The 21,498-nt window shown below is 38.6% G+C and overlaps 1 protein-coding gene across 5 annotated transcripts in view; it reads right to left on the reverse strand.

Moving 5' to 3' along the window:
• RAI14 (retinoic acid induced 14) overlaps positions 1-21,498 on the reverse strand; it is a 90,905-nt gene that overhangs the window by 30,860 nt on the left and 38,547 nt on the right. For all 5 annotated transcript variants that reach the window (XM_062018340.1, XM_062018339.1, XM_062018338.1 and 2 more), the window contains exon 3: positions 3,410-3,540. In XM_062018340.1, the coding sequence (XP_061874324.1) occupies positions 3,410-3,540 (131 nt within the window). The remainder of the gene's footprint in view (positions 1-3,409; positions 3,541-21,498) is intronic.

Below are 21,498 nucleotides of genomic sequence, written 5' to 3' on the forward strand. Positions count from 1 at the left end.
AGGACAAGGAAGTGCTGCCATTTCTACACTGTAAATCCTTTCCAAAATTCTCCTCTGCCTCACTCCCCTGCTTCCATAGTAGCAGCAGCTTTTAAAAATAACAGTCTATTTGAACACTTGCTCTGGTGGATGAATGAATCCTATCCACTCCCAAAAAGGCTCTCTTTGAAAACCTTTCTTTATTAGTTTAAGCGGGATTTAAATGATAAAATTCCAAACTGGAAAGCACTGTTTTGTTAAGGGAAGAAGGGAGAGGGGGAAAGGGAAAAAAAAAAAAAAGAAGAAAAAAGGCCTATCTTGGAGAATAAGACTACAATGGCAGAGTGGCAGAGTCAGATTTCCCTGATAGGTTCTATTACAAGTGTGCTTGGCAATAGTCTATGCTGTGTAAGTGGGACCAACAATGGAGCTGTGTCAACTTACACCAGAGATGGATTTGCTCCATGGGCTTAAAATTCATTGTTTATAGAAAAGATTGAGTCAGAGGCTGGGTGGGAGTGTGGAAAGTGAGGCAAGTTTTTAAAAATTCACTTCAATTACTTTTTTTTTTACATTTGTTTTAAGAGATACTGTTGGAGAGTTAAATCTCCTGATGAAAACACATCAATATTCTAAGAAATTCACTGGTACCTAGACGTCATTAATTTGAGAAACTCTATTTTATTGCATGTGGGCAATCCACAAAGAAAAGGACTTATTGGATAGAGGCAGAAGGGGACACCTAAAGGAAATCTAGGTGGCTATGTCCAAAACTGAGATGGAGCTGGAGCACATCGTAGCAGGGCTCTGTGAAATGATGCTTATAGCACTCAGCAAGACAAAGAGAGAAAATTGAGAGTTCTGGTCTCTGTTCCTCTCAATCCAAATATTTTATATTAAGATGTCACTGGGTTATAGAACAAAACCTTAGAAGTACCCCTTGAAGCATGAAAAATTAAAATCTTCAGCACTTTCTGTTTAAACTAATGTAATATATTACTACACTTCAAATAAAGATCTGGGTAGTATTGAGAATTATGTTTGTTGGGCTCTGAATAAAAAGAACGAACAGGAAATGATCTTAAGAAAACATGTCATACCTTAAGGGAACAGACAATAACAGACCTAGCAAACCTGAATTGCAACATGTAATTGTTGCTCCTTTTTTTCTTTCGAGCACATTCCAAAGTCTTTAATCACATTATGCATGTTGTGAGACAATTGAATCCATCATGTTTTTCGGGTTAGTCACATTCAGACTAATTTTGTAAACAAATGCATCAATATATACTCACAAGGATCAATAGACGATTTATCTCAAGAACTCCCTTCCCACATGGCACTGCAAGCCACTTTCTATAACCAATGAAATTTCAGCACGATGGTGGCCAATTGTCTCAAAACCACCTCTTCGGATTGCATCTTCCCAGTATGAGAATCTTCCATGTTACAGATGAGGTAGCAAACAAACCAGCACCATGCTTCTGCAGGACAGTAACAGATCTCAGTGCTGGGCACTCTGTGCCTCTAAGTATAGCTTCTGGGCAAAACAATTACGTTAGGGACCCAGACTCACTGTGCAAGAATGAAGTCCTGACATTATACCGCAAACACAGCAGAAACAGGCCTCCCTACACACCAATGATGGGTATACTTAATTTTGCACACATTAAAAAAATACTTTGAAATGGGAAAAACACAAACAAGATACTGCCCATTATTAATAAGCCATAGTGGGGAACATTTCTGGGTCATGATATTCCTCGGTAGCTGTGTCTCTCCAGATCAGTGTCATTGTTTCTACACCTGTCAGTCTCTATCTTTCAAAACTGAGACAAAAATAACCTGAGCAGGTCTGCTAAGTTTCTCTGACCACTAGAAACACAATCAGAGCTGACACATTGTATTTCTGTATCACACCAATACTACTTGTCTTTGTTGTCCCTCAAGCCTTCATTTAAACCACTCTGTAGAATTAACTAAAAAAAGTAAACAGCAATTAAATGAGCATAAGAAAAAAGCAGAAATAGAGACCTTAATAGAATTAATTCACACTTAAAAGAAGTACTTGTATTTGCATTACTAGTAACAGCTTAATATATTGTCATCAACTTTTTTGTAGTTGCAAATAAAGAGGAAAAAGAGGGAATTTTGTAGTGCATTCCTGTAAAACTGAAAATCATTCCACCAGAACTCTAAGTTACAAAAATCCTATTTCTCATAGTTCAGAGACTTGTATTTACTCACTGATAATTTCAGTCTTGGTTGGTTCCCTAGAAAAATTCATAGCATCCAGTTATGCACAAAGCTTGCAAGCTCAGTGTTAACACTCAACATGGTGTAGCTTATGAATCCAGCTCTGAAGTTATGTTGACTGTGAAAACATGAGTTGCTAAACATAGCTGTAAGTCAGATGATTCATTGGAACTCATGCTTTGATTTTATTCAAAAGAAAAACTCATGTATGCAATTTTTGAAAATTAAAAACATATTAAAGTGAGAAGAAAGCCCACTTGAAGTAATTAGAGGGCTTGGACTTCTGCAGTAAGAAGTTGCAGGTCATTATGAGTCACTGCCATAATTCAGATTTCTCAGATGCAGAACAGAAATAGAGCAGATGTAGGAAACAGACCAAACATGAAGCAGAGCGTGACTCAATAAATGTAACCCAGGGGTAATTCATTAGAATGTATTATTTGGTATAAACTGCCTTGTGCTGCCTCTCCCAAGACTAGAAACTCTTGGATGCCTATTTCTCATTTATCCATTTCATTATCTTTCTATGCCATAAGTTTAAGGGTAGCAATCTCTTGGCTGTACTTTTCTTACTGGAATCTTTTATCTTTCAGAACTCAGAATGTTTGCAGAAGAACAGAAAAAGAAAATGCTATATACGAGCTATATTGAGACTGCAAAAGGAATCTTGTTCACACAAAATTTTTATTGCCAAGCTTCAATCAAAACAAGGAACAGTTGTACAAATCATTAGCATCTGCGAGACTTTAAAATTCAGTCAATATAGTATCAGTGCAAACTAACCCATTAGAAAGAAAATTTATCTTAACTTCTATATCATTAAACTAGTGTCCATGGGAAAAATTAGCCCCAAAGATTAATGCCTTTTGGAATGTTCAATCTGCAGCATGCCATGAAATTCCCAAGTCTCAAAATACTCTGTCCTAAAATGGCCCCAATACACCCAGTAATCCAGCTTCAAGTCACCTCATGGAGATTGTGATTCTGAAATGGCTTTTAACATATAAAGTTACAAATGCAGACTAAAAGAAGTGAGCATTCCAGACATACTGTGCTTCAGATGAAAACTTCCTTTTTTTGGATGGCTCTTAATTCATAAGTGGCATACACATCCAAGGTTGCTTTTTCCCCCCTCCTTTGTGCTTAAATCACAAGTTTATTAAGTTAGACTTACGCAGTTTTGCCCTCACTATCTTGTTTGGTGGCATTGGCTCCCTTTTTACCCAGCAATGAAGCCACTTTCTCAGGATCGCCATTCTCCACTGCCTGCAGCAGTCGATCATCGTTCTTATTCCATTCATTGGTCTGGAGTAAAAGAGGAGAGAAATATTATTAGAACCAGCACTGTGTCCAGGCTCTCCTGAATAATCCTGCACACATTTAAGAACACTGAAAGCTGAAACAAAGGCCCAGCCTTAAGAAACAGCAAAGAAATATGCATAAAAGTAATTTGAAAGATGTGCAGCACAGGTTTCCAAGGACTTAATGGCTCAAGCCAGTCCAGGCAATCACTGGAGATGACCTCTAACATGGAAGCTCTGTAGAAAAGTAGTGCAGGAAAAAAAATCTATTTGTTCTTACTGTATTTTTTTTAAATTCTCCTTCATTTGTCTGGTTTCTACCTCGGAGCTGCACTGGCCCCCCTGGATCTTCATCACATACATCACGTGGATAAGCAACGAGATGCCTAAGTTGATTCACACCGCACCCTAACAACATACATCAGGCAAAACTTTCCATACGTAAGCCTTTTCCCAGCTCATACTCTGTAGAGAGTAACAGGTTAAGACACTGCCCTTTCAGACTCTTAAACTAGCTCTACTGAGCTTTTATCCCCCACATTTGTCTTTAAAGCAAACAAGTCAACCACTCAGATTGCTATTGTAAGAAAAGATATACTTTTCCTAGCAATTCAGGAAAGTCTCTTTGCTCTTTCTTATAATCCAAATCAGGGAAAGGACACTACTTAGATGATTCTCCTTCCCCTTTTGAACTCTCAGGACATTGTGTATTTCCTCTACCAGACCTCCAAGTTGGATCTAGCAAGATACTAAGAAAACAGGACAGTTAACTTTCTGTATTCCTTGTGATCACAGCAAAACAAGCTCTGGAAAAGGACTGAAAGTTGCACTCATGCCTTCTACTCTGGACCAATAACAGGGTTCGTTTTTCAGGGAGAGAAATTTGGTGCAATTAAAAGCTGTGTTTGGATTTGAGTTAACACCTTCCTATGTTCAGAAGGATTATCTTCAACAGACGATAGTGTTTCTCTGCCTGGACTTGTGAGGAAAAGTGTGCAAGATACACAACAACATGAACTAACTCCAAAGGCTGAGCATACCTTGAAAACTAGAATAGGAGGAAAAGTGTCCCAGGTTACTACTTATTTAAAAGCCAAATTAAAAAAAAAAAATCTTTAGCGAGAGTTCAGTCTGAGCAAGACAGCAGAAGGGAACTGAAAGAATACCACCTGGAACCAAAGCAAGCGCCATGCAGAGGACAAAGAGTAACTGAGCTCATTATGGCAGTGGCATGACTCATGTAAATGCACATTAAATAGGTTATATTCTTTCTTCTTCTATTACTAGAGTAAATCTCTGTAGACTTTAGAGCATGATTTGCGTATAAGTAAAAAACATTTGCTTCCTCTAGCTATATCTAGATTCCATGGCAATGAGTGGCCAGCCAAGCAGTAGGCCCCACCTAAAATAAAACTCATTGCGTATTCTTCATTTGGGGAATTTCATGCTTTAAAGGGAGTCTATCATTAAAAGCAGATGTCTAAAAAAATGTATCTTTCTTGCATATAAAATTCTTTGAAGTCACCACTGTTTGTCTGACAGCATATTATGCCTTTTGTTCCTGATTTTTTACTCATTCATGTAAGATATTTAAATTTAGGATATTTGATGCACCACCTTTACCTACAAATCACTTCCATGGCTGTAAAGCATTGGTTGCACCTAATTCCTGCACTTTTGTTTGTTTGTTTTGAATATTGGAAAAGAAAGATGGAGAAGGCAGGTATGACGATAATCCTGCACATACCCACACACATCTAACTCAATACTAACTCATACTTCAAAAAAGAAATACGAGACCTAATTTTAGATTTTTCTCATGACCCGAAATTACCAATTTACTTCTGAAACATGAAATAGAGTAAGCTACAGAGACTAAGTTTAAAGGCTGCTGAAAATCCTTGGCAGAACAGCTTTCAGAAAGGCATTCAGTATTTTAGTATAAAAATGGCCATATCTTCAAGAAGCAGTTTTGTGAGTATTCCTTCAATATACAGCTATTAAACTGAAACATATTGACATATGTAAAATAAAACATATTAATATTATTGTCATATAATCCAATATCCAGTATTATTGTTTAAGCAAGTAAGTTATAGTAATACCAACTCCCAAAATTTAAGAAAGAACTGAGATCAAGAATCAATTTCCCCTTTGAGAAGCTGTTCTGATAACTACATCCCTGTCTATAATTACACTGTTATTAACATCTCAAGAGAAATTAACACAGCTGGGTCCCAAATTATGCCTCAGTATTTGTCTAACGTGGAGACTGCATCTAGGAGATACACAGATATTAAATGGAGAAGCCTGGAGCTTTCTGAAAATGATTTTGATGTTTCAGAATGGTGCCATGTTCATACCAACAGTAAAACGTTTGATGATAAATGCTATATTAGCCTATTAAAAGAACAGAGACTTTAGTTCATTTTTATGGTAGTTTTCAACCATACCCTTTGTAGGAACAAAAAATGCAGACACATATACAAACACAATTAGAGAGAGATTTAATGATACCTCATTTTAAAAATTGCTTCCTAATTATCTGTACAGCTAAACAGATGCCCTCATATTTAATAACTAAATAGAACTAAATTGGACAAAGTGTTAAGTAGTAATGTAGTCTCTCACATGGACCCTGAAAAAACTCAGGTCTATCAGACTCATCTCAGTGTCAAGGAAAGGCTATCAACAGACACTTCTTTATTTTTCACACAACGCTGGCAATTCTTTTTTCTCCTTACAGAAAAATGGTAAAGGCTGAAGTCTAGGATAGTAATATATCTATTTGTTAGTCATTTTGGACCTCTATTTTCAGTTCTATATCTAATTAATGTCTCTTCTTCTAAACACTGTGATTCAGAGTTGTTAAAGGAATGAATAATTTAAAGGCTGACACACAGCTAAGACCTCTACATTAGTTCTTTTAATTGCATGTTTTCAGATTTCCTTACTGATGCTATAACACCTTCAACAGTACTGTACCAGCAATTCTGGTTTGATCCTGAAAAATAAAAAGACACATGCAGTTTCCCTTTATTATTGTGCAGTACAGTTATGCTAATTTATAAACTAAAATAGTAATGTTCTATGTAAGATGCACCATTGTTGCTTGAATATTCCTCTCATAGGATTGAACTGGTTTTTCTTACCTATTGTGTTCAAAACAGTGGCATTGTACAACACATTCCAGAAGTTAAAGGCACAGGTAATAAATGTCATGCAATGGACTCTCAAAATCATTAATTTCAATAGGGAATTGTAGCCCTGCTACTCATCCTCTTCAGGAAAAATAAAATCTAGACAGAAAGAGAATACATATGACACCCAGAAAAGCACTGTAACCAGGACTTGGAAAGCAAGTAGGAGGCATTTAAGGCAGTAGAGCTCTCACAGTGCCTCACGTAATTAAAAATCGCACAGCAACTGCTGTTCAGAGCAGATCAGAAAACACAAATCTCTAAACAGAGCCAATGACTGTTGCATCACATACCATTTCACACCATTAATCTCTTATATTAGCCTGGTTTTCACCCTGTAAGTCATACTTATCAAGTATCCACCAAAGACTTGGGAGGTAACTTCTGCTGAGATGATGCAAAACATGGGTACTCTCAGCTACAGTTAGTACTGTCCAGCATAAAAGCCATCTTGACCTGCCATTTATTTTGTAGAGATGCTCTCTTCTGCCAACAGTACTGGAAGGACTGAGGTGGCCAATGTAACTGGAGACCCTAATGTCATAAACCTACTACATCAAACAAACTTCTCCCATCGCAACTCCACAGGCCATGCCATTCTACTTATCCAGGTTGCTTAAACATTTAAGTAGAACTCCTTCCTCAGCTGCCCCGTTGCCACATCCCATCCTATCACAAGGCCCCTCAGCACTTTCTGCTTGCTTTTGCCTATACCCATGGACCTAACTTTCACGTTTCCTTCAAGTAGCATGGTACCATCCACCAAATAGAACTTGGGAAGCTTCAGTCCTGTTACTACCACTCTTGCAGGCAGTATAAATGAATGTTTCCTTTTATGTCAGAGATGCCTAGATGTGTAACATTCTGAGCAGACCCATGTAGGGCATATTAAACTGAGAATTAACACAAAGCAGCTGTAGAGTCTTCAATTAAATCTTTAGTGTAGCATCAGAGCAACATAAACATCATACTTGAGCAGCTAAGTAGGGACTTTCACCAGCAATAAAGCTAACACTTTTTGTTTTTTGCTTGTTTTTTGTTGTGTTGCATATATGCAAGTTAGCCAGCTCAGTAGTACAGCATGACACATAGCGCTATAGCATGCAAATAAAAAACCTGAGCAGTGCAGTGTAAACACATGTATGTAATGAATTTGGAAGAATTTGATCGTGGAAAAGACTGCACATGCAGGGTTACATGCAGGGTTTCTTTATCTTCAGTCCCCTGCTTCTGTAGGCCATGTGCCAAACAGTAATCATCGAATCAACAGCCTTCCTTCAAACAATTAACATTCTGCAATAACAATGGTTTGTGAACAGTCACAAAACTCAGCTAAACCAGATTTTTCAGCTTCATATAACAGAACCAGTACTCAGCCCAGCACTTCTGCTGGTTTGTGGGCAAAAAGGATTGTTTTGTTTTGTTTGGTTTTTTTAAAAGCATTTGTATACCTGTTCAGTTCAGGTAGCAATAATGGATATTATGTATCAAGAGACAAAGGAAAACTGATCAAAGCTCAAGAAGTCATAGTTTCTGGATAAACCAAGAAATTTTCAGTCATGCCTAAAAACTATCTCTTCCTATTTACACTAGTATAATTATGCAGGTGACCAGATAAACCATGCTGAACAAGGAAACACAAATACAACACAGTAACAGCTGAAAGGATGCTAAGCCACCAATCTCAGGTGACTTAGCAGAGCTAGGTTGAAGTTTCCGATTGAGATTTAATATTCCTGTCAAGCACGCTCTTTAGTCTTGATTTTCCTTTTTCAGCTAGGAAACTGCTGTATGGCCTCACCCAAAAGCATCTTTCTGGTAACAGTTAAGTGGTTTCCATATTTAAATATTTAGGAACCTCAGAAAGACGTTGGCAGGAAAGAGCTAGCATCACTTAGGATGGAAAGCCACTCCTGCACAGGGCACTGTCTGATCAAGGTTAACAGAGTGGGGCAGAATGCAGGACAGAACAGATTCACTTGGTTTACACAACCAGTTTGTGGCTAGTGACTGAATACGATACTCTAGTGAAATCTGGAATGATCACACACCTTCATAATCATCATCAAGATAGGTGGAACACTCAAAACTGCAAGTCCATCAGCCACAGACACACATTTTGCAGTGGTTACTGACAGTAATTGTATGGACAGTTGTGAACTCTGTGTTTCCTCTAAGCACAGGTTATTTCCTCTGCAGACATAGAGAGAATTCCACAGTTGCAAGACACTAATAAAGTAGTTCACATACCTTTGGGCTGCAATTGTGCAGTAAAAATACTTCATCTTTGGGATCACACACAGTGTGCTGACAAGCTGAAAGACTGATTTGAGTCCAATGGGAAACCTTCATATCAAGGCCTAAGTTTTATACTTAAGGTTTGGGCTACCTATTTTACACATTGTTTTCTCTGTCACAAAGTGCACATTTTCCTTTCTAGTTGAGAAGCTTAAAAATTAAAAATTGTGTTAATAAAGGTACCTATTCCTTTTTCATCAACACCATATCAGAATATTAAGCCTCAATTGCCTTTGAGACTACCAGTAAATGTCATGCAAGAAATAACAACATACAACAAGAGGTGATAGTTCTACTTAGCACTTGTACACGGTGCTTTTCATGTGGAAAGACCTGAGCAAACATTAACTGGACAACAACTTTGTTTCTTTATCTTTGGCATGCAGCCTACAGGAGATGATTTAAGTGACCTTGCATTGTTGTGAACCTACTGGAGACTGAGTTATGTTATCTCCACTGAAATCAGAACTGCAGGGAAGCTGCGTAGCAAATTGAAATTCCTGATAATTTCAAACTCAGCAACTCACTGTCTGAAAAGGAAAGGAATACCTAAAGACCGGTGTCACAAACATTCACATGGCAAAGACACTGAACGCCACCACATCACAAGGTCATCCAAAAAAGTCCTACTGTGCTGGACTTCCCAAAAGTCTTAAAAACAAGAACAATCCTACAGTAGTAGGGAATGCATTCACTAGACAAAACATCTCTCAAAGTTAAAGCAACAGATGATGGCTTTTCTCAAAAGAACGGCTTATCTGAAACATTATAATCTAGGAGCCAGTGGTATGTGGGTAAGTAGACTACACCTTTCTCTGTCCTCCATCCCCTCCATAGAGGCTGTTTTGCCAGTAGCAAATTTGTGTGGTGGGAGCGGAAATCTCCCTTGCACAGGGCAGGATGTTATTGAGCTTATCAGCAGTAGCTCATCCAAGTCTGTGGCAGCAGTTCCCAGGACATTTTGAGCTCAGCAGCTGCCAGCCACAGCTGCCTCCCAGGCTCTTCTGAATTGCTGTGGCTTCAGGTCTCTCTTGAACCTTTCAAACTCTGCATGTAGTGCCAGAGGCATTGCAAGCTGACCTCTTTTGCACTGCACTCCACTGAGGCAGCACTCTGAAGGCCAAGTCAAAAGACATTACAGAATCACAGAATGGTAGGGGTTGGAAGGGACCTTTAGAGATCATCTAGTCCAACCCTCCTGCAGAAGCAGGTTCACCTAGATCAGGGCACAGTTCATTATGTTCACTGACTTCAGAAGTAGGGTCTTGCCCTCTAATTTAGTTGTCTGGAGAGTTAAGTGTGGCAATGGCTTTTAAAGTAATTCAAAGTGATATTACCTAATGTCACTAATTGCTACAACATAAATAGTCTTTTCCAGTTTTACTTGGCCATCCATATTCCCTATTTCAGATGAGTGATAGCTAATAATATTAATTATATTTACATAAGACAATGAAACATTTGTCACCCACAGAGCTTACATGTGCATTTCTCTAAAGGTGGAAACCAGCCACAGCAAAGCCAGTAAACTGTGAACACTTTACAGCCAGAAATGTTAATTTATTGTCCTCCTCTTATTCCTTGAGCTCTTATGCCTTCTTGGGATAACTGTCCACACAAAAAGTGCATGAGGTCTGTTTGACACTGGAGACTGTATTTGTCTCAGATCATGAACTCCACTTGAACCAGAGATAAAAAGCTCCATGGGGAAGGCAGGAAGCAGTTGGGAGTGAATTAACAAGTAATGGTAACAAAAGGCTAACAGTAGATTTGTCAGTAAACCTTGATAATTACCCATTCATTTGGTAGCTTTGTCGATAAAGAAGCGATTATTATCCAAGCAAACCATTTTTTCATGCCGAACCATTTTTTTCATGCTGAAACCCAGAATCAAGCAACTCAACAGAAAGTCACTCAGCAGGACACTTCTGTCAGACAGTGAGGCTGCCCGGAAACTTCCCTGGCAAAAACAGACTACAAGCTGTGAAATGAAAGGGCCTTTTACCAGCAGAGAAGAGGAAAGATGACTTGACTGAAATGGTCATCTGAAACTGCAAACTGGAAGGAGCAGGGGGGGTGGGGCAGGGGTTGGGAAGAAGACATAGAAAAAAAAGTGTGGTCTTTGCTTAAATAAAGACTGGAATTTGTAGCAAGTTTCTGGGCTCCAGAAACACTCAAAGAGCAAAATGAAAATTAAGAAACTCCTGTTTTGCCGAGATGTTTATGTTTCTTGACAGTTGTTGGTTTGGGTTTCTTTACAAACTTCAGTGATGCTTTAAATGCAGAGTAGTCATAACGTTAGCATAGAGAAGCTGCACAGTTAATAAACCACAGGTAAGTAGCCTCTGTAACTCAAGTGTAGGATCTAATATCTGTAGGAGTAAGAAAATGAAGAAGCTGAGCGCAGAGGTCTGTGAGGGATGCCAAGAGAGTGTGACAGTTCATTCAGATCAAGGAATACAGTTGGCTCCCATCTAGTAAGCGTATAGGCTTAAACAGAGTTTTATGTGAGCTAGGAAGTATACAGCTCACATATGCCACTCACTTTGTTACCAAAAACAGCTCCAGAAGAAACTCTCTGATGCTCACTTTAGCATTGGAATGCTGTGATACGGCACTGGGCACCAGGTGCACGTGGGATTGCTTCTCCTGGCACAAACACACGAAGACAAAAAGGAGCAATCCTTACACACACTAGAGAAATGAACCCCTTGCCTTGCCATTACACAGGCAATATATAATGTGATGTTCAACATGGTTTGGGTAAAGAGTTGAGAAACATAGTCTTGTATGTTTATCATGCAGTCCTTTCAGCTCACTATCATTTTTGGGGGTGTCGAAGGAGTGCTAACTGTAATATTAAGTTCACCATTAATTAAGCAATTGTCTCACTATGAGCACTGTGATCTTGCTGAAACTGTTTTGAAATTGTTTGTCTGCTAGGTAGGGATGCCTATACATAAAACATAACTGTTTTGCAATCTTAAGAAAGACTTAAGGCTCCCTTCCTTGGCTGCTTGTCAGGCTGATTTTGGAAGCCTCAGCTCACAGGTGTCTGCACAACAAGTAAGTGGGCATTGGCACTTTTAAATACTTTTAACCATTTGTTTGCATTTTCCCCAACATTCGTCACTCAACTCAAAGTCCAAATCATGCTTATGTGAAGTATAATATTAAACAAAGACGGAATCTAGGGGAGTTCTATGACGAAGTGTCTCTATAGGAATCCCTGGAAAGATAGAATTTTGGTAAAAACTTTCTAGTCAAGGCCACAATGTGGAGGTTTTTTTCTGTCCGATACTGCTTTTGAGCATTTTAACAAGACAAAAGAAATCAGTCTTTGCTTTTGAGGAACGGTAACATTTTTTATTAACATAACTTACAGTGAGGGTTTCTACTTTCTTTTGAGCAATTACTGATATTTTCATGTAACCAAATTCATTCCAATGGAGATAAGGGACAATGGATGAGTAAAACCTCACAATACGTGAGATTTGTGATGCAGTAGAACAAAATAAGAAAAACTACATCTAAATCATTAATAACACACAGTTAGAGCACTAGCAGTAAGTCCAACTACTGGCCACTGTTTATCACCTCACATATCACCAATGCAGCAAACAGAGATTTATCTTTCAGATAGCAAAGGATGTAGCAGTAACCACACCACATGCAACTGATCATTTTCAATAACACAGAAGAAAGCAAAGCCAAGAATTAAGTGCGCATTTCTAGAACTTAAACAATGTTTATCTTAATAGGGGAAAAAACCCACACGGGATTCCTTAAAAATATAAAATCTAAATAAATTCCGTTTGCAGGGACCATCTCCCATTTGTTTGGCCTTTTCTCATAGTTCTAAAGATTTCAGCTACATTGGACTCCAATGACTGTTCTTCTCATCTTGAATTTACTCAGTAAATGTAACTAAAAGTAAAATACATCTAATGGACTGCTGTTTACTGCTGTCATATGGCAGCTCTTTCCTTCAAAAAAAACCATGAAGTGTCAAAACACAGATTCAAAAAATCCCTTATGCTTCTCAAACAGTTACCCAGGGACCAACAAGAATCCTCGTCATGTTTTCCTTATAGTTAAAAACATATAAATAAGAAAGTGATCAGCATGAGATGCATGGAAGAGATTGCTTTCTAACAAAGTTTTAAGACTAAAGAACCACTGAATCAAGAGATTTTAACTGTATATAAAGGTCAAATAGCAACTTACATATACTGTCTCCAATTTTCAGGATTTCTGCTGCACAACTGCTTCACTGTCAGTTGGGAAAAAAGGGAAATCATGCGATTTAGACTGAATCTGGCTGGACAATCTAATCTGACCTTTTATCTGGTAAGTATACTTCAGTGGTAAGCAGGCTGTAAGATCAGTGTGCCTAATGTCAAGATCATATATCTGAACTTCCTGGTGAGAGACAGTGACAGGAACAGTTGGTTAGATTTCAGCAGTCAATGCCATACATGTACCACTTCCTTAATGGATTACATTTAAATTCAGGACCACTTATTTCTTGGTATGAGTGTCTGAGCTGACTACATCTACCTAGATTTTTATTAATAGCCTGCAGTTTCTGTTGACTGGTAAATTTAGTCAGAAAACACAGATACTTGATAGATCTTGCTTTCAGCTGTACACTGTGCTGGAACACACTAAACTGCAATTTTACCTCACTTACTAGGACTGGCACTTGAGACCCATGGGTTCATCTTTCTTCCTGTCTACTCCAAACAGACCTCTCCAAATATTTCTTATCTTGCCAGTTCTGCATAGTAAACTGGTCTTCACTAAGGTTAGAGCTGATGCCCTTTTTTTCATCCATATCATTCTGCAAAGGGGAATGGAGACTGAAGTCTGAAGACAAGACATTCTGAAGTCTGAAGACAAGAAAAAAAATTCAACACCAGCAGAATTGCACAGAGTCCAGATCAATATTACTACTGCTGTAAGATGTATTCATAAGGTACCTTATTTTTTTATTACAAATGTCTACATATCACAGATCACAACAAAAGCTTTTTTTCTTACAATATAAGAATATAAATAAAGAATAAGAATTTATAAATAATGTAAGTATAAGAAAAAACTATATTACTGTGAGGGTGAGGGAGCTCTGGCACAGGCTGCCCAGAGGGGTTGTGGAATCTTCTTCCTTGGAGGTCTTCAAGACCTGCCTGGCCATGTTCCTATGTGACCTGATCTAGGTTGACCTGCTTCTGCAGGCGGTTTGTCCCTTCCAACCCTATCATTCGATGAATCTATGATTCTTCTCTATTAGCAAGACTAAAGTAGATTACTTGACAAAGCTACATTATCTTAATATTCTCCACAAGTGTCAGAAAAAGATGGTTGTTTCTAAAATCACTTCACATTATTTTTATACCTACTAGAATGCCATTATAGGAAGCAGTATGATTTCAAAAGTCATAATGAAACATGTATAAAGATCCCAAAACTATTCAGGGTAGAAAAACAGTCTATTTATAGTTGACTTCATCATTCTGGTAAAGCGCATATCCACCGTTCTGGGGTTATAGTCTTCTATTCTTGAAACCAATGTCAAAGCCAAACAAAACACAGTGCACACATAGAGACAAATCCCTATTCCAAGAAACTATTTTGTTTGGAGTCTTCAAGGGCTCAACTTAATCTCCAGAACTACTTTGTGACTACAAAAGAAAGCAAAAAGCCTCACTGTCTTCATGAGGCCATTGATAGTTGTTTGTGCCATGGATTGACCTCTAGATCTAGTGTTTGTCAGTCTCCAAAATCAATAACTAAAGCAGCATGCTAAACATAGCTGGTTTTACTTCCATGGATGCAACAAAAGATAATGCAAGAGTCATAGGAAATCTATACCTAAGATATATTCCCAGTTGGACTTGCGAAACTGGGAAAGCAAGTAGCTGTTTTGCATGGAAATCCACTTTAGCAGCCAGGGAAGAGCATGTGAGATTTCATGCCACCACATCTTCCCAGTGTTTATTCTCCACATCACATGTACTGATAATCAGGCTCTGTACGTGGAACATCAACTGTCTGTCTGAGGCAGGCCTTAAGTTAAAGGAGACAAAGAATATGCAGATCCTGGTTCTTCCCTTCTGAGTTCATCTGCAGAAGGAGTTCCTTTCATTTCTCTACAGTTATGAATGACAACACACACAGCCCTTACAGAGATTTTCTGTTCAGCAGGCAAGGATGGGCTCACCTTTCATCTGATCTGGGCCACAGTTGGCACACCATCCTACAGCCAGTCTGTGGAAACTCAGTTTTGGCTGCTCCAAGCTAGGGCTGGGATTTAACTTTTGCCTGTTCCGACAGTAATTGAATTGTCTGCTGCCTGGTGCAACCAGCCCAGCTCAGAATGGACCAGTCTATGCAAAAACAGCCCTCACATTCTCATCTGAATATTCTTATCCATCTGTGATTTATTAGAGCATTAAGTGCTATTGTTACAGTACTCTTCCTAATTTAGATACTCTGCACCTCTCCAAAACTGGGATTATTCACAAAAGATGACAGGCTTTTTGGGTTTTTTTAATTAAAGATCACTCGGCCCCCATTAAGTACTTCTGTCTGGATTATATTTGCATGCCACAATCATCAAGTTACTCTTATTAAAGATAAGTGCTATTATTGCCTTGATCACCCTCTGTAAAAAATACTGCTGCTGCTGCTACAAGAAATTGTACTTCAGGTTGCCCAGCCTATATTCTGATTTCCTCAGAAGATTGCCCTCATGGCCAAGAAGGCCAATGGCATCCTGGGATTCATCAAGAAGAGTGTGGCCAGAAGGTCAAATGAGGTTCTTCTCCCCCTCTACTCTGCCCTGGTGAGGCCTCATCTGGAGTCCTCTGTCCAGTTATGCGCTCCTCAGCTCAAGAGGGACAGGGAAGTGCTGGAGAGAGTCCAGCGCAGGGCCATCAGGATGATCAGGGGACTGGAACATCTTTCATACGAGGAAAGGCTGGGGGAACTGGGGCTGTTTAGTCTGGGGAAGAGCAGATTGAGGGGAGATGTTATTAACATTTACAAATATCTAAAGGGTGGGTGTCAGGAGGTTGGGACATCCCTTTTTCCTGTTGGACCTAGAAACAGGACAAGGGGTAATGGGATGAAGCTGGAACAAAAAAAGTTCCACTTAAACATAAGAAAAACCTATTTCCCTGTTCAGGTGAGGGAGCCCTGGCACAGGCTGCCCAGAGGGGTTGTGGAGTCTCCTTCCTTGGAGGTCTTCAAGACCCGCCTGGACATGTTCCTATAAAGGTCCCTTCCAACCCCTTCCATTCTATGATTTGTATGATTTCTTTCTATGATCCACACATGCTCTGTAAGATAGCTCAGCAGCTTAACACCATAGAGATTTTTAGCTTCTCAGTACAAAGCAACTGTGAATAAAAAATTTGCACTGAAAAGATGCACAAAGCATAAAATCCTGAAGGGTAGTACAGTGCTCAGTTTCAAAAGAAACTGAGCACACAATCCCACGTAAAATAAGTGAACCTGCTGGCCTACTATTTCCCGTCATCAAAATCATCCTTGTTGCAGTCATAACTTTTTTATCAGGGTCCATGGAGGGGCTGACATGAGAGAAATACCTAGTATTACCATAAATCTTATAAAATATTTCCCTAAAGCCACCCATACTCCTTTAATGCTTACAAGTAGAGCAGTCTGGGAAATATCCCCAGTCACACTCTCCATCATGTTATTTACATACATTGCAAAGATTAAGGCTACACACCACAGCTATGTTGGATTTTGTGGAGTGCATCTTATGCAACAACTATGAATGAATAACTGTTGAATTCAGACTGTTCCCAGGAGCAGAGTGGCCAGTTAGAGGAAAGCTAATGCTCATTCTTTTCAAAACATCCTTTTCAAGAAAAAGTGGAGTAAGAGAGTGTGAGCAAGGTCTTATAACATACTTTAAGTCTTCAAGGAAGAAGTAACATCTAAGAATTTTATGAGTCATGACAAAAGTGCAACAAATTTATGTTTCTTGGGTTTTTTGTGTGTGTTCTAGGAATACATGTCATGCATCTTTGGGGTTCCCTTCTTTCTCATGAGACACAAACCCCAAAATGACATGTGAGCACCTTTTTTGCATCCTCTAACAGCATCTTTAACAGTTCCAGTTAATAACTGCAAAGGATTATAGAAATAAGAAGCTGAAAATAGGGTAGTTTTCGTTGCCAGAGATAGTAGGTTTCCAAATTTTATGGGTTAAAAAAGCCAATAAATTTAAGAGTCTTTTGAAGATGCTAGTGTAATCCTTCCAAAACTGAATAGAACAGATGACTCAACCATATGGCCAAGTTCCACTCAAATTCTGTCCTGTAATCATAAAATATGATGTAATGTAGTTTGGTCCCAGGAGAAGGAAAGGCGTTAGACACACGTGACATGCACAAGCATTCCCTGGATCCATCTGGCTAGCTATTTTAAAAAGGTATTACAGAAATAAGAGGGGCTTTTCAGAAGTCTCCAAGACAAATATTCTTAAGCCTTGTCTTGGAAAAGAAATGGGTATTGGTCTTAAATTCTACATTAATGCATTGACCATTAGTGTTGCAAACACTGCTCAGTTAGGTATAATGAACTACTTACTTGTTAGACCTTTCTGCAGCAACGCAGCTTTAAAAAAGTTTGCCTTTATAAACTCTGAAAGCAATCTGTGGTTTATTACTACTTCATACTTAATTAACATGAAAATGCTACAAAAAAAGGATTATTTGCAAATCAAAAGAAGTCTTCCATTTAAAAGTATCTAGAGAAGAGAAAAAAATACATTAAGTGGTAAAAAATATTATTTTGTGTATTGTTTAAATGTTGAATGAAGAAAACTGCTGAGAAGGAAATCAATGTCATCAACTGTAACAGGTAAAATACTCTTCAATTCATTCATTACCCAAATATGCACAACAGAAGTTATTAATTCCTCAGTTATCCAAATATTTCACATAATCACATGGAACTAATGGTAACCATTCAGTATAGTACCACTCTGTTCCTCATTATACTCAAGGTACCATTTAAGAAGGTGCACAGATTCTTCAACCAAGCATGTAATAGCTAATAGCTCTATAAAAAAACATCACTTTTTATTGTAAGCGGTTTAAATCCACCCACAACTCAAGTCAGGCTACCAGAAAAATGGACTGATTACATCAAGAAAGGTAAGGAAAAATCATAAGTAGCAACAGATTCATTGCTCAGTTACAAAACTTGCAAGGAAAAATTACTGGGGACCGATTGAGATATAATTACTCTAAAGCCTTTCTAAAACCACTGTGTTAAAATTTCCCCTTTGTAATAATACCCTGCTCCACAACTGACTGCCACTAAGAGCATACAGTGAGCATCGTCTCCCAGAAGACTGCACACTTAACCACATCAACATAAAAGTTGAAGAAGCAGCAGAAATCAAGGAGCCAGGTGACTACAGAAGTGAGCTACGAAGAGCATCCATGTTTCCCAACTCCCAATCCAATTCCTATGAAACCAGAGTGTAATGAATCATCAGTAAGTTATCAAGAAGGAAACAGAGTAACTATGGACTGCACATAGACCGTACATTCAAGTTGTTCAACAATGTGCAGTACTGATCTCTTTATCTAAAATGGTAATAGAGTTGGAAAAGTTTCAAAAGAACAAAGATGATCCAAAACTGTACCTGTATGAAGAATGGATAGGCTGGGGTGCCCCAGCCCCCAAAAAAGGTAAGTTAACCAGGATATAAAGTCAACAAACCCCAATAATTTGGGAACAGTGGATAGGGACCAAACGTTTGGTATATTTTTCACACATAGTGAGGGACCATCACATGGAAGTGGAACTAAGATACAACCAAAACAAAACAAGACACTACCAAGTCAATGGTAGACTTGTGTAACTCCTTTCAAAGGATGTTGCAGACACAGTGAGTTTACGTAGGTTCGAGGAGGGACTGATCACATAATAGGTAGAAAGATTCTCTACACATGTGGAAGAGAGACTCATCCAAACCACGAGGAATGAACTTCCACATTTAGGAAACTGCTGGAGCTTAAAATAGCCAGCAGCTAGGAAAGTATTACAGGGAAGTGTCTTACACATTTACTTAGTGCTTGCTCTTCCTTAGATATGCACTGACAAGCACCATTGGAAATTCTAGAGACCTTAAATTTGAACAAGTAATCACTGTTCCGTTCTTAATAGAAATCTGTTCAGCTCCATTGCTTTTTGCACCACAGGTCGTATTCCTTTTCCTGCTCTGCAGAACAAAAAAAATAAGTGGTATACTGGTGGAGATAACAGCCTGGTAGGCACCAGGACCAGGTCACACCAGAAACACTGCCCTAAAGAAGCAGTTAACCACACATGATGACGCTGCAAAGAAACTGGAGAGAAAGCGCAGCATTGCTACCCTTTACCTGTGTTTCACCTCACCAGTAAGCACATTTGTAAGAAAAGAACCCTTGTGCTCAAACAAAGTGTAGGCTATAGGTCTCTAGCAGTCTCTCCTTCTCCAATATCCAAAGACAAATAAGAAAAGGTGGTAATCTTGAATTCAGCAGGCTATGTCGGTATCACCAGCCCAACATTTTTTAGATGACTGCAGAACAAAAGCAGATCAAAGACACCAGATTTGGCTATGTTGACTTAGCACCTCAGGCACCTGAAATCATTTTGCTTCTATGGTCTGCTCATACCCGAGCCACCAATTTCTATTATCTTCTGGCAGGAACTTTTAATGATAACTTGAGCCAAGGGTTGAAGTCTACAATGACAACAGGCTACAGCCACACTTTAATTTAGGGTTTGAATAAATACCTAAGAATGGATAAAACAGTCCTCCTGACAAAGGCTGAAGACACATCTTTACTATGAAAGAACACAACTTCAGTGGACTATCAGCTCTTAAGTATATTTTATTCCACACACATCTCATTATAAAAATATTAACTATTTGTTGAACCAGTAATTTTGAAAGTTAAGTATCTTGTTTATGTACTTAAATTAGGATTGGAGAAGGAAGCTCTCAAGAAATTGGCTTGCATGCTAGCAAAAAAAAAAAAACGCAACATTTTGAACTGTTGTATCAGTTACCATGTTTCAGTTTTGTTTTGTTGTTCCAAAAAACTGCATTGCACTAAAAAATCCCCAATAAGCTTCTATTTGGAAAACTCCACAAGGTATTTCACAACAGACCTGCAATTACTTCTGAGGAATCAAATTTTAAATATTTTAGCTTGGTCTGCTGTTTGAATGAGAAGAGACTGACAAAGTGAAGAAAGTGAAATTAATCTCCTGTTACTTTTCCAGAAAAGGTTCCAGTGAAGATATTGCCATTAGCCAAATATGGGAGTAGTAATACTGTAGTGACTACAGAAATTACAGTTAAGTGTGAACAGACAAGTCCTCTATAATCTCACCACAAAACATTGCTATCTGCTTGAGAAAAAAAAAAAAAATCAAAGTGCTCTTCAGCATCTCCAAAGACTCTACAAGACTGAACGATTATGCACTGGAAAGTGTTTCCTTAGGAGTGAGGAAAGTTTTGGCACGAACTCTGCAACATCGCTATAAATTAAACCTCTGTGCTGCAGCTGTCCAAGGCTTTGTACTTAGTCCTTGACACAACACGTTGCCTCAGGCTGCTAGCTGAATGCCTGCCCAGCCACCGAACTGGTTTTACTCCGCTCTCCTTTGTAACATTGCTCATTGCAAGCTGGCCGTGATTACTCTTTTAGCACAAGTGCTGTCTATGACACAAGACATCAAACACAGAACCAAGGATTGGTGGAAGGTTACCTGCAGCATCCATGGCACTTTAAAAAGAGCTGGCAGGCTTTTATGCACTACCTTTCCACACTGGAAATTAGAACAAATAATCAATATCAAGTATAAATGAGGGGAAGGAGAATTATACCATTCCAATTCAGTTTTGGTTTGGGGTTTTAGTTTGGCATGGGTTTTTTGGTGTGTTTTATTTTGTGGGTTGGTTTTTTGGTTTTTTTTTTTATGAAGACAACAAACATTTTGGTAAGTGAAAAGCATTTTGAGAATATTACATTATTTGGAAATAAGTTAGAAGTTTTAGATTAACATTGAGCTTCATGGGTAGCTAACCACTTCCTTAGCTTTGTTTCATTTGAGAATGCGTCATTCTTTTATTTCTATGCCTATGCAAAAAGTTTTCCAAACATTTAATGTTAAACAGGAAAACTGAAGTGGAAAAGTGGATGACAGCCAGTCTAACCGAGCTTTATCAACCCACTCCATACATCCTGACACGCTATACAGGCTCTGAGCTACTGCAAGCACTATAAGCAGTCATGCCACTGCTATTTTAAGAGATGTCACATTTTGCAAACAGAAAAGATAGAATTTCAGTGAAAAATCCGAAACAACAAACTATGTTGTTTACGATCCATACATTGCTTGTATGAGACTGCAGCACACAA

Source organism: Colius striatus, chromosome Z, assembly GCF_028858725.1.
Source record: "Colius striatus isolate bColStr4 chromosome Z, bColStr4.1.hap1, whole genome shotgun sequence".
Classification (NCBI taxonomy): Eukaryota; Metazoa; Chordata; class Aves; order Coliiformes; family Coliidae; genus Colius; species Colius striatus.